The 11,799-nt window shown below is 39.6% G+C and overlaps 2 protein-coding genes across 2 annotated transcripts; one reads left to right on the forward strand and one right to left on the reverse strand.

Annotated features, from left to right (window-relative positions):
• Positions 1–1,706: 1,706 nt before the first annotated feature.
• LOC103517082 (insulin-degrading enzyme) lies at positions 1,707–6,765 on the forward strand (the record flags this gene model as incomplete). The annotated part of the gene is made up of 7 exons (XM_026829308.1): positions 1,707–1,918; positions 2,643–2,935; positions 3,294–3,413; positions 3,708–3,790; positions 5,182–5,407; positions 6,074–6,150; positions 6,571–6,765. Coding segments are annotated over 7 exons (1,206 nt in total), but the record flags the coding sequence as incomplete, so codon positions are not given.
• Positions 6,766–7,152: 387 nt separating this feature from the next.
• LOC103517083 (WD repeat-containing protein 37-like) lies at positions 7,153–10,655 on the reverse strand. The gene is made up of 5 exons (XM_026829310.1): positions 10,086–10,655; positions 9,604–9,776; positions 7,977–8,203; positions 7,415–7,596; positions 7,153–7,169 (listed from the first exon to the last, which is right to left on the reverse strand). Exons 1-5 carry the CDS (start codon positions 10,543–10,545, stop codon positions 7,153–7,155), a joined length of 1,059 nt encoding a protein of 352 aa, XP_026685111.1. The 5' UTR covers positions 10,546–10,655.
• Positions 10,656–11,799: the final 1,144 nt, after the last annotated feature.

An 11,799-nucleotide genomic window follows, 5' to 3' on the forward strand; every position in this document is an offset into this window, starting at 1 on the left:
ATTCACAACAGCAGGCCATTCCGTTCCTGCGACCCAACTATGAGCGTCAGGAAAATATTGAGATCGATAAAAAAAAAAATCATGCTCCACAAAGTCCCGACATGAGCTTCCTACATGACCAGGATACTATGCCTAGCACCTGGTCCCCAGAGGCCATGCAGTATAAACAGGGTATATTCTATTCTCTTCCAGATTTGTATTTTTAAACAATTATTTGTTCTCAATACATAAGACCTTGTTTGGACTGCAGGAGTAAAGAAACTTTTCAGTCTCATTCTGGCAGTATAACCAATTTATGTAGTATAACGAAAGCCTAGGGCCTTGTTGACTCCTGCCACGGATAGTCTTCGGGGAACATTAGGCTGACCTTTGGGCCATCCGAATAAGTCGGATCAGCTGGCTGGTGTGTTAGCTAGGATAAGGTACTGAGATGAAGAAGAAGAGTTGGGTAAATTCTGATATACAATTAACATTTAAACAACATTTTATTATGTTACAATTAAACAAATAAACAACTGATGTCCACTCAAGCACACACGATGTAGGTTATTTCCCTTTTGAACTGATGTAATTCTTCCTCAGGCTCACATTTGTGAAGGTTGAACAATTCTACTCAATTATCCAATCAAGGCTTCCAAGATGGAAGGGTGAGTGATACCTAGTGTGAACAAAGGCAACGGTGCCTGGTTAGGTGTATGTCTGAATTATGTAGAAGCTAAAGCTAGCCTAACTCACCTAATGTAATATGGTTGGGTCTTACCTGGAAGCAGTTGATGGGACAAGAAGGGTAGTGGTCCACATAATCTCGTAAACTCTCATTACAGTTCAGCAGCCCCCATATCTAACTAAATAGCAACAGGAACACCCTAACTATCTATTTGTTCCATCGGAGAAATGCAACATCTTCATTGGTCAGGAGAGATCCATTTGACGGAGACATCAGCATGAGAAATTTGACGGAGACATCAGCATGAGAAAATTGACGGAGACATCAGTATGAGAATATTGACGGAGACATCAATATGAGAAATTGACGGAGACATCAGTATGGGAATATTGACGGAGACATCAGTATGAGAATATTGACGGAGACATCAATATGAGAAATTGACGGAGACATCAGTATGGGAATATTGACGGAGACATCAGTATGAGAATATTGACGGAGACATCAATATGAGAAATTGACGGAGACATCAGTATGGGAATATTGACGGAGACATCAGTATGAGAATATTGACTAAAATTGTAGATTTGTCTGTAGCTTGGATAGTAGCTCGCCTGCCTTGTAAGCGCTAGGTCGCGAGTTCGATTCCCGGCCGAGGCGGAATTTATCTTAAACACAAGGTTCGTCCTAGGAACGGCTGGCTTTCTCCTATCCTGTCCTCTCTCTTCGATTTCGGGACTATAAGGGAGCTCAGTAGGTAGTTACTATTCCCTCCATCAAACCTATTAAGGAAAAAAATATATAAATATCCAAATGAGTTTTCATAGCGAATAGCTTCCTAGTGACCTAAAAGACCCACAAAAACACAACCCCGACCCAAAGTGTGACTTTCGTTAGAAACGAATAGCTCACCCCTAAAATGAATTTAGCTAAAAATCTGTTATTTTCATTTCAGGCTACCTCAGTGACCCGAAAGATCTGCCCGGTTTGGCTCACTTCTGTGAACACTGAATCTAGCTAAAAATCTGTTATTTTCATTTCAGGCTACCTCAGTGACCCGAAAGATCTGCCCGGTTTGGCTCACTTCTGTGAACACATGCTGTTCATGGGCACGGAAACATACCCGGCCGAAAACGAGTACAACAAATTTCTATCGGAGCACAGTGGCTATTCCAATGCCTATACGAGTGCGGATCATACCAATTATCACTTCGAAGTATCACCTGACCACCTGGAGAAAACTCTGGACATGTAAGTAGGTGATAGGAACGGAGGGAGGTCAATGCAACGTAGGTATTTTTTTATATTCCTTCCGTTGTTGATGATGTAAGTCTTTTTATATATTCAGTTTCTAATTCAATTCTGTAATTCTACTTTATTCACTATCAATCAATCAATGGAGATAAATGCAACGTAGGTGTTTTTATATTTTCTGTGTCTTTTTATATTCTTTCCGTTGTTGATGATGTAAGTCTTTTTATATATTCAGTTTCTAATTCAATTCTGTAATTCTACTTTATTCACTATCAATCAATCAATCGAATCAAATTCTATTTCTACTTCAGGGACTCACCAAGTATAGGTTCATTCAAGACTGCCCTTGTGGGGTACCTGAAGGGTAGATATTTTTATATTTTCTGTGTCTTTTTATATTCTCTCCGTTGTTGATGATGTAAGTCTTTTTATATATTCAGTTTCTAATTCTGTAATTCTACTTTATTCACTATTCAATCAATCGAATCAAATTCTATTTCTACTTCAGGGACTCACCAAGTATAGGTTCATTCAAGACTGCCCTTGTGGGGTACCTGAAGGCAAACCCTATCTAACTCGAGTCTGTTTCTTCACAATCCTACACACACAAACACACTATCTAACACACAAACACTAATAGTGGTTGGATGGAAGAGCTCCTTCAGGAGAACCGTGCCACTATATATAAATATATATAAAAAAAGACTATTGACTGTTTCAGATTCTCCAAGTTCTTCATCTGTCCGCTGTTCGACGCCAGTTCCACGGATCGCGAGGTGAACGCCGTCAATTCGGAACACGAGAAGAACATCCCTAACGATGCATGGCGTCTAGATCAACTGGAGAAAGCGACGTGCGATCCGAAGCACGATTATAACCGGTTCGGGACCGGAAATAAGGAAACTCTCGAGACTATTCCGAAGTCGAAGGGGATTGATGTGCGAAATGAGCTGCTCAAATTTCACAACAAGTGGTACTCTTCGAATATCATGGGATTGGCCATTCTGGGGAAAGGTAAGCAACTTAATAGTAGAATAAAATATAGAATTTTCCCTCTGTAAATAACTCCCAATACATTACTTTCCTTCTGTCTGGCTGGGGGACTTAAAACAGGGAGCATACCAGCCTGAATTTCCCTTGCTAAAGAAATAGCAAAGGTTAAGTGCGAATGACATCCTCTTGTAAAATTTGTAGCCAAAAATGCCAAAACCAAATGTCAGCCCAAAACAATCACCCTAGTTATGGCTGATTGAGAGGCTGACGAAAAACGCCGACCCCGTCTGTACATGGGAAAAGGCGAGGAAGAAGAGAAGAAGAATAATTATTATTTGTGTTATATCTATCTGTCCATGTCACACTTAATCATTTCCAGAATCTCTGGATGAGTTAGAAAAGTATGCAGTGGACAAGTTCAAGGATGTGAAGAATAAGAACGTCAGTACACCTGAGTGGACAACACACCCGTATGGCAAGGATCAATTGAAAACCAGAGGCTACGTTACTCCTGTTAAGGATGTACGGAGTCTCCTGGTCACTTTCCCTATACCTGACCTGCAGGAACAGCACAAAAAGAATAAGAACGTCACTACACCTGAGTGGACAACACACCCGTACGGCAAGGATCAACTGAAAACCAGAGGCTACGTTACTCCTGTTAAGGATGTACGGAGTCTCCTGGTCACTTTCCCTATACCTGACCTGCAGGAACAGCACAAGAAGAATAAGAACGTCACTACACCTGAGTGGACAACACACCCGTACGGCAAGGATCAACTGAAAACCAGAGGCTATGTTACTCCTGTTAAGGATGTACGAAGTCTCCTGGTCACTTTCCCTATACCTGACCTGCAGGAACAGCACAAATCCGGGGTAAGAGTCTCTTGTTTCAAGCTAAGTTTGTATTTGATTAATTATTTGTTCTGAATACTTGAGACCTTGTTTAGACTGTCGGAGTAAAGGGATTTTTTAGTCTCACTCTGGCCCTGTACCAAATACATAAGACTTTGGGAGTAAAGGGACTTTTCAGTCTCATTCTTGCAGTATAAACAGGGTATATTCTATTCTATTCCAGATTTGTATTTAAACAATTATTTGTTCTCAATACATAAGACCGCAGTATAAAGTATAAACAGTGTATATTCTATTCTATTCCAGACTTGTATTTAAACAATTATTTGTTCTCAATACACAAGACCTTGTTTGGACTGCGGGAGTAAAGGGACTTTTCAGTCTCATTTTTGCAGTATAAACAGGGTATATTCTATTCTATTCCAGATTTGTATTTAAACAATTATTTGTTCTCAATACACAAGACCTTGTTTGGACTACGGGAGTAAAGGGACTTTTCAGTCTCATTTTTGCAGTATAAACAGGGTATATTCTATTCTATTCCAGATTTGTATTTAAACAATTATTTGTTCTCAATACATAAGACCTTGTTTGGACTGCGGGAGTAAAGGGACTTTTCAGTCTCATTCTGGCAGTATAACCAATTTATGTAGATTCTATTGTTCTAGGGTGCTTTTAAGGTATGGTATTGTAGTTACACAAGCTACAATGTTAAGCTACCATTCATAGAAGGACAGCATGGATTTTATAAATTCATTTCTTCAATTGAAGTAAAGTGTAGAGGCTGTAGAGTTATAGAGGATGGATAATAAATGTTTTTATAGATTTTTCTACGTCTTTTTCCGTCACTTCCAATTTGGCTTTTCCATAATTATGTTTGATATTTTCCCCCATGATTACAACTTGGAAATGACCTGATCTTTGTGTTTTCCCGACTGCTTTCAGCCAGACAACTACCTCTCTCATCTGATTGGTCACGAGGGGCCTGGCTTAGTAAAGTGTAGAGTCTGTAGAGTTATAGAGGATGGATAATAAATGTTTTTATAGATTTTTCTACATCTTTTTCCGTCACTTCCAATTTGGCTTTTCCATAATTAGGTATGTTTGATATTTTCCCCCATGATTACAACTTGGAAATGACCTGATCTTTATGTTTTCCCGACTGCTTTCAGCCAGACAACTACCTCTCTCATCTGATTGGTCACGAGGGGCCTGGCTCTCTGCTATCAGAGCTACGCAAAGTAAAGTGTAGAGTCTGTAGAGTTATAGAGGATAATAAATGTTTTTATAGATTTTTCTACGTCTTTTTCCGTCACTTCCAATTTGGCTTTTCCATAATTATGTTCGATATTTTCCCCCATGATTACAATTTGGAAATGACCTGATCTTTGTGTTTTCCCGACTGCTTTCAGCCAGACAACTACCTCTCTCATCTGATTGGTCACGAGGGGCCTGGCTCTCTGCTATCAGAGCTACGCAGGCGTGGCTGGTGCAATAGTCTGGTAGGGGGCCCCAGGTCTGGAGCCAAGGGGTTTGCTTTCTTCACTGTTACTGTGGATCTGACACTGGACGGAATCAATCATGCTGATGATATTGTGGAGCTTTTATTTCAATATATCAAACTGATTCATGATCAAGGTAAGAAACTTGTTAGCGCTAGGTTGCGGGTTCGATTCCCACCTGGGGTGAAATAAATCCTAAACAGACAATGTTTGTTCTCGGAGTACTTTAAAACCAACCTAACCGGTAGATAATAAAGATAGCAAAGCCAGCCTAGTTGGCTTTGTTGGTAGCGCGTTTCTCTTGTAAGTGCTAGGTAGTGGGTTTGATTCCCGCCCGGAGCCAACTAAATCCTAAACAGATTACCAAGGTACGTTACTTGTTAGCGCTAGGTCGCGGGTTCGATTCCCACCTGGGGTGAAATAAATCCTAAACAGACAATGTTTGTTCTCGGAGTACTTTATTACCAACCTAACCGGTAGATAATAAAGATAGCAAAGCCAGCCTAGTTGGCTTGGTTGGTAGCGCGTTTCCGGCGTTTCTCTTGTAAGTGCTAGGTAGTGGGTTTGATTCCCGCCCGGAGCCAACTAAATCCTAAACAGATTAGGTTTGTTCTCGAAGTGGCTGGCTTTCTCCTATCCTGTCTTCCTTCTCTCTTTACTTTCGGGACGCCAAGACCTTTATTTATTTTATTCTTAGCCGGATTTTTTTTTTCAATATTACACATATTCGTTTTCAGTTTACTGCGTCAAACTAAATCAAATTCAAACCTAAAACAAGAACTCACTCCTTTCTCAATTCCAGGTCCTCAAGAGTGGATCTTCCTAGAACTCTTTGTACAAATCATTCATGAACCTTGCTTCAACATTCTACGAACCAAGGTAAGTTTCTCAAAGCCTTTCTCATCCTTGTTGGTGAAATATTTATCTTTTAAGGATGATTGCACTCACCGATTCTCTATGTATGACCGGAACATACTTGAACTTGGACTCTCCGTAATTCAAGACTAGTGTAAGGCCAGCCACTCACTATGAGGTAGACCTGATCAGGTCCGCCTGTCAGGTCTACCCGATACCTGATGAGCACACCCACTATCAGGTAAACCTGACAGGTACGGCTGGAAAGGTCCACCTGTCAGATACCTGATGAGCACACACACCTTCAGGTAGACCTGACACTGACAGGCGGACCTGATCAGATGTACCATCAAGTCTACCTGATAGTGAGTGGCTGGCCTTATGCCCACTAGACCACGGAGGTTGTCTTTACTGAGTGAAATACATGTTATATCTCTTTTTCAGGAACAACTAGGCTATATTGTAGTGAGCGGTATTAGAAAGTCATCTGGTGTTCAAGGGCTCCGAATTATAGTCCAGTCAGACAAACATCCCCTGTTTGTAGACAGCAGGATTGAAGCTTTCCTTGCTCAAATGAAGGTAAGAAATGACTTTATTGATCCGGCTTATGATAACCCCTTCTATTTTAAAGAGGTGTGATAAAGGGGACTGTGTAACAATGGACTTCTTATGGTTATGAAATCGAAGAGAGGAATACAATATATGAGAAAGCTAGCCGTTCCGAGAACGAACCTTACCTGTTTAGGATAAAGTTCGCCCTGGGTATAGATCAAACCCACTACCCCCGCCATCCTAGTTAGCTTAGTTGGTAGCGCGTCTGCCTTGTAAGAGGAAAAGGCTAGGAAGAAGAAGACCCACTGTAATGGGTCCAGGAAAAGCCAGCAAGTGGTTGACCAGTTGGTTGGTCCCATCCGAATACCAACCATGTGTAATGTTGCTAAACTCCAGTGATCCATTGGAAATTGGTGCATTCAGTGTGCTATCAGCCTATCACTGCTGGCTTACTGTCATTACTTTTGTGATGAGTCAAATGTAAAGGTCTTCTGGAACCCTAAATAAAATTCATTGTCTACCAGCCTATTTAGCTTGGAGAGAAGTGTGTCTGCCTTGTAAGCAATAGGTTGTGGGTTCGATTCCCATCTGGGGTGGATTTTATTCTAAACACATAAGGTTCGTTCCTGGAACAGCTGGCTTTCTCCTATCCTGTCTTCCTTCTCTCTTCACTTTTGGGACCTTAGCAGTTACAGTTCCCTCTATCAAACCTAAAAAAAAAACTTCCATTTCTTACCTGTGAGGGACTGTAAGATGGTGCCAGTTTCTACATCAAACAGATTGGCCACCCTATCCCACGATGCAGTGATGACCTGTTCTCCATCTGACAACCAGTCAGCTGCTATCACAACGTTGGAATGACCTAAGAGCTCTTTGACCGGAGTTCTCAAAGTGATGGAACTTTCATCTGGCTCCTTGCTTTCATCCAGGTCAGAGTCATTGTCATTGTTCTGAGAGGTAAAAAGGCTTTATTAGGTTCTACTCTTATTGCATTCAGTGTGCTATCAGCCCATCACTGCTGGCTTACTGTCATTACTTTTGTGATGAGTCAAATGTAAAGTTCTTTCTGGAACCCTAAATAGAATTCATTGTCTACCAGCCTGGTTAGCTTGGAGAGAAGTGTGTCTGCCTTGTAAGCAATAGGTCGTGGGTTCGATTCCCATCTGGGGTGGATTTTATTCTAAACATATAAGGTTCGTTCCTGGAACAGCTGGCTTTCTCCTATCCTGTCTTCCTTCTCTCTTCACTTTTGGGACCTTAGCAGTTACAGTTCCCTCTATCAAACCTAAAAAAAAAACTTCCATTTCTTACCTGTGAGGGACTGTAAGATGGTGCCAGTTTCTACATCAAACAGATTGGCCACCCTATCCCACGATGCAGTGATGACCTGTTCTCCATCTGACAACCAGTCAGCTGCTATCACAACGTTGGAATGACCTAAGAGCTCTTTGACCGGAGTTCTCAAAGTGATGGAACTTTCATCTGGCTCCTTGCTTTCATCCAGGTCAGAGTCATTGTCATTGTTCTGAGAGGTAAAAAGGCTTTATTAGGTTCTACTCTTAAACTGAAATAAAGGGACTACTTTGGCAGTCTTAATAAAGCACAATACAACTCTTAATCAAAGTTTAGATTGTGTACGAACAGTGGCAAGAGAATGGTGGTCCATGTCTATAAAAATGTTAATGAAAAATCCAAGGCTCATGGATATCCCTACAGCTTCCTTATCAAGTAGGTAATTCGCTTGATGAAAGGCAGTTGTGTTTTCTGATTTCTATAAGATTGAGGGTCTCACCATGATGATCATCTTGAGATTTGATCTTTCTGTCTATCTCTATGTGTGTGCAAGTCTTTCCTCCTCTATTTATTTTAATTTCCTTTGTCACATTTCCCAAGATTTCAATGTAGGTACTCTATCACTTTGCCTGTTTTCTATAATTTTGTATTAGATGACCCTACTCTTAAACTGAAATAAAGGGACTACTTTGGCAGTCTTAATAAATCACAATACAACTCTTAATCAAAGTTTAGATTGTGTACGAACAGTGGCAAGAGAATGGTGGTCCATGTCTATAAAAATGTTAATGAAAAGTTAGATGACCCACCCTTAATAATTTTAAAGATCCTTTTAATAAAACCTAATGGAAAATATTACAAATTTATTGTAAAGTAGCCTGTCATTAATGAAAAATTGTCCATTGTTGAGAGGAATAAATAATTACCTACATAAAACAAACCTCAATTTCAATATTTTTAAAGGAAATAACAAAATTTTAAAATAATTTGAACACTTACCAGGCACTCCCAGTTGATAACTGCCTGCCAGATATGAACTGACTTATCTCCACTTGCAGACAGCACAAGATCTTAGGGTTCCTACCAATCGTTCAGACCTGACGATGAGGGTTCCTATCAAGTATACCTGATCAGGTGTAACTGTCAGGTCTAGTTGATCGTGAGTGGCTGGCCTTACTCGTACTTGTTAGAATTAGTCTTGTACTTTGTAAAAGTGGTGTTCTCAAAACGGTTACAGTTCCCTCTATCAAACCTTTTCGAAAATAAATACCTTTGTTACCATTTCCCCATAGATAATTCTCTTGTAGCTTGTAGTTGAAATACCATACCTTTCAGGAATCAGGATACTCAGGCAGCCCCACTTACATTCCTCGTCTCCCTCTATCAAACCTTTTCGAAAATAAATACCTTGTTACCATTTGCCCATAGATAATTCTCTTGTAGCTTGTAGTTGATGTTGAAACACCATACCTTTCAGGAATCAGGATACTCAAGCAGCCCCACTTACATTCCTCGTTGTTTTGTTTTGTGATTTGCAGAAAGTTCACTTTATTGAGGACCTCACCAAGTTCAAAAGTCAGCCCAATATTTTTAAAGGAAATAACAAAATTTTAAAATGATTTGAACACTCACCAGGCACTCCCAGTTGATAACTGCCTGCCAGATATGAACTGACTTATCTCCACTTGCAGACAGCACAAGATCTTTGTTGGGCAAAAATCGAACTGAGTTGACCGATCCAGAGTGACCAGAATATTGAAGAACACACTTGCCAGTCTGTGTACTCCATAGTCTTACAGTACGGTCTGAAAACAAAAGGAATATTGTGATCAATTATCAAAAAAATTGTTTCTGTATATTTGACAATGTGGTGGTACAGGATTCATTAGTGTTTCTTCCATGTATGCATAAAAGCAGTTTGCACTCTACAGCATTTTACCCATTTCCTTAATTTGCAAGTAAAAATATCATGGGACATGAGACTCGTACATTGAATGATAACAGCCAAAAATTCTTGGCAGGTAAACACTTAACTTTAGATCAAGTAGATGGTAAGGTTCTTAAATACAGACTTACAATAGGTATAACATGCTACATATGTTATTACCACTTACCTGCAGATGCTGAGCCTAGAACAGGTTGTCCAGGTCTCACAGCAACATCCCACACCCCATCTCTATGTCCAGAGAATGATCTTATCTTGTAACAGCTCAATAAAGATGTCTTGAAGCTTGATACAATCTTGCTGGTTTGAACTTTCAACTTGTTAGTAGTTTTCAGCTTCTGTGCAGATGGATTTGATGCAAGGACTTTCTGTTTGTTAAAGTTCTTGTTCATGTTTGTCACACATTCCATATCATTGCATTCTGGATACTTCTTGTTGATTATACTTTCCCTGTCCAGCTTCTCCATCAACATGTCAATCTTGTCTTGTAGGTTCAAATTTTCCAGATAAAGAAGCTCAAACTCTCGTTCAATTTGAGAAAACAGTGAGTTGAGTTTGAATTTCACACTGCTGGGAAGGACTACATCATCGTTGATTATACTTTCCCTGTCCAGCTTCTCCATCAACATGTCAATCTTGTCTTGTAGGTTCAAATTGTCCAGATAAAGAAGCTCAAACTCTCGTTCAATTTGAGAAAACAGTGAGTTGAGTTTGAATTTCACACTGCTGGGAAGGACTACATCATTCCTAATACCTGATGAGCACACACACTATCACTTCAGATATCAAGTAGAACTTTTTTTTTAGAAGAGAAACTATACCGAGAGTCTGAACGATTAGTAGGAACCCTCAAGGCTAAATGAGGGTTCCTACTAATCGTTCAGACCTGACGATGAGGGTTCCTACCAAGTATACCTGATCAGGTGTAACTGTCAGGTCTAGTTGATCGTGAATCGTGAGTGGCTGGCCTTACTCGTACTTTTTAGAATTAGTCTTGTACTTTGTAAAAGTGGTGTTCTCAAAACGATTACAGTTCCCTCTATCAAACCTTTTCGCCATAGATAATTCTCTTGTAGCTTGTAGTTGAAATACCATACCTTTCAGGAATCAGGATACTCAGGCAGCCCCACTTACATTCCTCGTTGTTTTGTTTTGTGATTTGCAGAAAGTTCACTTTATTGAGGACCTCACCAAGTTCAAAAGTCAGCAGAGTCTCTTTCCCCTACCCCCTCCCTACATTGACATTCCCCCTCCCCCCTTGGCCAAGTCAAAGCTGTAACCTGATTGGTGCAAATCTCGTCAGTCCTCTCTCTATTTGACAGCGTCGAGTAAGCTTTGTTAATTTTTAGAGTTTTATATTTTTTACTTTCTTGAACTTAGTTGCCATTCGGGTGACTAATGAAAAGGTTACTCTGCAGCAGAGTTTATTTTAAATACCTACTACATATTTTTTGTTGAATTTAGTTCAACTCCAGGTAATTTCGCAGTGGTCTGTGTTCGACCAGTCTTTCATTCCTTTGGGGGTTTTTCCAGAAAAAAAAAGTTTTACCTATTTTTGAAATTCTAGAGTAAGAAAAAAATCAACACATTTAATTGGGAACAAAATCAACAGATTAATTTATTCATATTGGATAGGTAAAACAAGAGTAAACAATGGTAAAACCAGAAAAAAAAGTTTTACCTATTTTTGAAATTCTAGAGTAAGAAAAAATCAACACATTTAATTGGGAACAAAATCAACAGATTAATTTATTCATATTGGATAGGTAAAACAAGAGTAAACAATGGTAAAATCCAGAAAAAAAAGTTTTACCTATTTTTGAAATTCTAGAGTAAGAAAAGAATCAACACATTTAATTGGGAACAAAATCAACAGATTAATT

The sequence above is a fragment of the Diaphorina citri genome, unplaced genomic scaffold (genome assembly GCF_000475195.1).
Source record: "Diaphorina citri unplaced genomic scaffold, Diaci psyllid genome assembly version 1.1 scaffold1742, whole genome shotgun sequence".
In the NCBI taxonomy this organism is placed as follows: domain Eukaryota; kingdom Metazoa; phylum Arthropoda; class Insecta; order Hemiptera; family Psyllidae; genus Diaphorina; species Diaphorina citri.

What these genes read in the sequence shown, in the direction of transcription:
- LOC103517083 (XM_026829310.1), bottom strand. Translation starts at nt 10,545, where the DNA reads ATGTTGATGGAGAAGCTGGACAGGGAAAGTATAATCAACGATGATGTA. An exon ending in TCTAGGCTCAGCATCTGCAG is followed by an intron (nt 9,777 to 10,085) that starts GTAAGTGGTAAT and finishes TTTTGTTTTCAG; the next exon opens with ACCGTACTGTAAGACTATGG. An exon ending in TTATCAACTGGGAGTGCCTG is followed by an intron (nt 8,204 to 9,603) that starts GTGAGTGTTCAA and finishes TTTACCTCTCAG; the next exon opens with AACAATGACAATGACTCTGA.